This window comes from Citrus clementina, unplaced genomic scaffold, assembly GCF_000493195.1.
Source record: "Citrus clementina cultivar Clemenules unplaced genomic scaffold, Citrus_clementina_v1.0 scaffold_5, whole genome shotgun sequence".
Lineage (NCBI taxonomy): Eukaryota > Viridiplantae > Streptophyta > Magnoliopsida > Sapindales > Rutaceae > Citrus > Citrus x clementina.
Window position 1 is genome coordinate 12,150,033 of NW_006262201.1, and position 5,389 is coordinate 12,155,421.

Sequence of the window (5,389 nt, forward strand, 5' to 3'; positions counted from 1 at the left end):
CTGAATTGAAATTTCAACAATTATTCAGAGAGAGTAAAAGTACTAAAATTTGGTAAGGGTCGTATTATCTTTGATTCATTATCTTGTACTAATAAATTAAAAGATTTAAATAAAATTACAATGGTTTGCACTACATAATATATATATATATATATATATATATATATATATATATATATATATATATTTTTTATTATTATTTTTTTTTACTTGGTTATTTTCTTTTTCTTTTGTTGGATTATTATTGGCTGTAAATGAAGATTTGGAACAAGATTTAGAGACTGCATGCCTGCATGGGAAAACAAGGACCTTGTTTACATGGTGGAATTGAAAGTGAGTCTTCTGTTTTATTAAATTAATTAATTTATCATTTCATAAATTACATATAAATCCATCAATCATTTTTAAGTAAGGATACCCGTAATTTTGTATCACAGTTCTAACTCGGCAGTTTATGAATGGGCAAAATCAGAACCACGTCGTTTAGGATTTTGCATGTTTGGGCAACAACTTTGGACAAACCAGCCTTTGTTTTTTTAATTTTTTATTTAAGATATGTGTGTTAGTGAGTGATACAAGGAGTGAACAGGGACTCCGCTATGGCGAAATGGACCCCCTGAGAAACCAGTGCTTTGCAATGCATGTGGATCAAGGTACAGGCTAAGAGGAACTCTTAACAACTATGCACCAAAGCATCTTCAAAGTGCTTTTCCATTAAAGAAGAAGAAGCAAGAAAGCAAAATGATTCTGATCAATAGTTCCAGAACTGAAGAGAAAATTTATGATGTTTCAAGCAGCAGCTGCGATGATGTCTATAGAACTGCAGCTTCAGAAGGTTGTGAGAATAATATTAATGATGGGTCAAGTTCTTCAGAATCCACAACCATTTCTTGCACTGAGGCTGGAAGCTGCATTGAAAGTAATAAACATGAGGATAGAAGCTAGCCGCCAGGTAATTTATTTACATAAATATTTTCCGAATTCTGCAACTAAAGGGGTTTTGTCACAATCTTAACCCAAGCTCCTCCTTATTTGCCGAAATTAATCACTTTTTTGCTCATGTTTTAAAAACCCACCAACAGTAATACAATAAAATTTCTGGACCACTTAACACTGGATTTAAATTGGAAAAAAATGGCCGTAAACAGAATATTATCAGCATCAGAGGGATTCTAGTGGTTTAATATATGACGGAGAAAATAATTAATGAATCTCACCAAAATAGAGAGGGATTTTGGTTTCTTTCCTCAGTTAGCAATGTTAATATAGACAGAAGCATTGAGTTTAATGGTCATTAAAGCCCCTTCTCACTTACGTGAGCAGGATTCGATTAATTATTTTAACTCTAGGGATTTTAACAATTGGACTAGTTGACATGCACAAATAGCAGTATGCTCTAAGTGGACAAGTTTATTGTTTGTATTTTCACATTTATGCATTGCCAGCATATTTTTTGTCAACAACTTTAACATATTTCATATTTATAAAAGTGCAATGAGTGAAGAAGAATATCAAAACAATTTTTCAAATGTATGATCATAGTACATAACAAATGATCATTATTTTATTTCAAATGATGATGATTCTCTAATGGTCTAATTGCATGCATGCAGGTGAAATCCAACAGAGCTTGTGGGATGTTCATATTCCTTCAAGAAAAAGATCCTTAGTAGTCTACCAAAGTCTTTCACCAATTGAAAGGCTTCAAAGAGACCTTAACAAAATTCTAAGGCATCGTCAAGATCCCAATTCTAGTATTATTTCTGAATCTCAAGATGGTGTCCTCCTTTATAATCTCAACAGCCAAATTATTTATCCCTCAGAAATTGGTCTCGGAACCATTCTTCTCAAATAATTAATCTACTAGTTTAGATACATGCAGGGTTGTTTGGTATGAAAGAAAATAATAGAAAATCAAAGAGCCATGATTGTAAAAAAAAAAATTGTAATTTGATGTCGTTTTATTTTTGTAAACAAGAATTGTTAGAAATGTTTTACATATGCAGTGTTCCTCTCAAGTTACTTTCAGATTTGGTTTCTTTTTGTTCCTCAACTAATAAATTGCTATTGCCTATTTGTGGCTCTAATGAATATATTCAACTCCTTTAAATGGTCCAACCAGCAGCTTAACTAGCTTTCAGAAGTGAAAACTATCTGGCATGTATATCCTATTAAATTTTACACACGTGTGCACTTTTCATGTTGCAAATGTAAAAAAGAAGTTTCCCGAAATAAACTTAATAACTTATTACTTTAAATTAAAATACATTAACAATTAGGAAAAAAAAGTTTTAAGTATTATTATACATCAATGAATTTATAACATACGAGTCATAAAATTCAACTTAAAATTTTGAACTATTGAAATCAAGTAATTTAATGGTGAATGAATAACCATCATTAAATGTTACTTTAAATTTTAATATTTTTCATTGGATTGTTTGAAATTAATGGTTAAAAATTTGCGTCAAAATTTCAATATCTTTCTTCTTATATCTTATATGATTGGCACCCGCAAGCACCCAATAACAATACAGATTTTCCAGATAAAATACCTGCGAAACCCTAATTTTTCAGATCAAGTTAAAGGAGCAACCACTATCGGTGGAGAAGAAGCAATAAATTGGGGTTTAACAGGACCAATGCTACGAGCGTCTGGAATAAAATGGGATCTTCGTAAAGTTGATCAATGCCAACGGATTTTTGTAGCGCCTTAGACTGCACAAAAATAACCATAGAAGTACTCTTCTCTGCCAATTAGTGTCTCAACGGGGAAAATAATTAAACAAGATCTCAAGAAGAATTTTTGGCATTAAAACAAAATTGGGGATAGAAAAGAAAATAAATACAACATTTCAAAAAATGTCAACAAAACAAGAACCAACCAAAATCATGCCGTTGGTTTCTTGCGTGCAAATCTCTGCAAAGATGCCGGTAGTTCAACTTCCTCGGATAATTTTTGCTTCTTTGTAGACAATGATTGTTCTCCCTTTAATTGTTGATCCAGAAACGGTCTCTTGGCTTTTGCAACCAGTTCTTGTTTCTTCTTGGCTTTCTTACTCGGTTTATTCCTACCCTTTGTTTTATTCTTCCAAACGAAGCCCTTAACGGCCTCAACAGCAGCTTCCATTTCGGCTTCTCTCTCCTGCTTAGTTGGTTTCTCTTTCTTCTTCGCTTCCCTCACCGTACCAATCTTAGATGGATTCAGCATGATTGTTTCAGGTGGGAGCTTGTCAAGAAGAGAGCGCACTTCCTTCTCTCTCCTCTGTTTAGATGTTTCGAATGGGTTTGCCACCCAGGAATCGAAGTTGGGCTCACCTGATCCGGGAACAAGAATACTAGACCAACCCATGGAGTGCCCGATGCCTAACACATCTTCATATGGGCGAAATGAAACTTTTCCTATTTGGTAGCCTTTCACCATAGAATTACCCATGTACCTGCTATAGTTATGAGATCCAGAAAAATCTCCCAGAATCTGTACAAATGATCCAGTCCCAACAGCAAGCAAACCTTTCTGACTGAAGTCTAAAGTCTTTGCATGGCCGGGTAATGTCTGGAGAACCTCGTATTTCCTCAAGTCCCAAATCTTAATTTTACATTCTTTGCCAGATGTGGCCATGAGATGACCATTAGGATGGAATGCCAACGCTGAAACAGGCCCCTGATGACATAGCATCTTGATAAGGGGAGCAGCAGTGGTGGGTTTCCACATGGTTACCGTTCCACCAGAATGACCCAAAGAAACAACCCCATTGAAGGGATTCACCCGCATTACATCAGTACGGCCTAGACCAGTTCGAAAATTACCCACAATCTCACCCATTGTAACATCTTGATATCGAAGCTGCCCAAATTTGTTTATGGACACCAAGAGAAAGTGGTTTCTCAGAAACTGAAGTTTCAGAACTGCACCATGTTCCTGCAAGATTAAAAGAGCATAAATTATTAGTCTTGCTGGGTTGTCCCACATCACCTTGGGCATTCTCAAATTTGAACGACCTACAGCTAAAAAGATCGAAGTCCTACAAGTAAACTTGCCTTTAAACAATGAAGTTCAGTGCCATCTCGATTGTAAATATAAGGGTACCTGTCAAAATTTAGAACTTTTAGCTGTCATTCAAACAAAGCTACAGAATTATCTGAGTCCATTACATCATTGTTCATATTGATATCTAACCATGAAAAATATAACTTTGAGACAGTCATCAAAAGATGGCAAAACATAAAAACAATGGTAAAAATGAAAGCTCATTTAAGGAACTACAAAACTGCGAGGAATTATAGAGTGTGTGTGTGTGTCACCAGTAACAAAGAAATTTACTTATTACTTATAGCAGGTCAGTACAATATATGAATAAGACCAAATGTCCAAAACAGAGCATGTTGGGAATTTGGAAAAAAAAAAAAATGGAACTGGAGCACCTGAAATAGAACTTCATAATGAGTTCAGGTTGAAAAGTAAACTCCAGAAAAACCAAAAACAATGAAAAATAAACTCCAGAAAAACCAAAAACAATGAAAAATCAACTCAAACAAGTTATGCCTTCACGGGGTTCAAATTTAAGCCATATAAAGGACTTGGGATGACCAGTTTCCTATTATAGCCGACCATAGCAAGAAAGGAAATGCCAATAATTTTCCAATGTTGTACAGAAATATGCAGCATGCTGCGGAGGAATAAGGATTCCTTTAAACAAATGATAATTGAAAGTCTCCAATTTTGTTCAAAAGAAGATTGTCAATGACTGGTTAAAATAAAGCTAAATCAGGAAAATAACTAATCAGTTCTGCACATGATTTGCTTTTCCCTTGAAGGACCTCATGCAGAATGATCAATTAGATTGATCAAGTTCCAGCGATATTCAATATAGCCAGCAGTGAAAATTCAAGTAGGACTCCAACCAAAATGGACCTCTGGTCCCAGAGACAAAAAATTCAATTAATTCAAAGTCTCTAATTCTTACGAAGGTTCCAAAAGATATCAGACATCAAATATAGTTAATAATGCATCCTCTATATGGATGAACACCAATAAGTTTAGAGCATATGAATTACTATTCATTGAAACATTAAAAAATAAAATAAAACGGGCATACTTTTTCTGGGCAGCAGCAAAAAACAGCTCATTGTGCAAGAAGACCACATCGCGTACTGTTTCTCTAACCTGAACAAAGCAACAAACAATCAGTATATCCATTTAATCTTCCCAGATAGACCCTGGAGGTCCAAACAAAGAAAATTACTCCATTAGAGTATGCTAAGTAATACTGACATATCTAACAAACAGTAAGATAAATAAAATATCAAATTTGAGTCATTTGTCCTAGCATAACCTATTTTTCAAAATTCTAAATAACTTCTTGTTTGTCAACAAATACTAGGCTTC

The 5,389-nt window shown here is 34.4% G+C and overlaps 1 protein-coding gene across 1 annotated transcript in view; it reads right to left on the reverse strand.

Moving 5' to 3' along the window:
- Window positions 1-2,729: 2,729 nt before the first annotated feature.
- Window positions 2,730-5,389, reverse strand: part of LOC18040927 (probable U3 small nucleolar RNA-associated protein 7) — a 5,688-nt gene continuing 3,028 nt past the window's right edge. Inside the window, 3 exon segments of the mRNA XM_024184334.1 lie at window positions 2,730-3,922; window positions 4,042-4,090; window positions 5,100-5,167. Coding sequence (XP_024040102.1) covers window positions 2,891-3,922; window positions 4,042-4,090; window positions 5,100-5,167 — 1,149 coding nt within the window. The 3' untranslated portion in view covers window positions 2,730-2,890.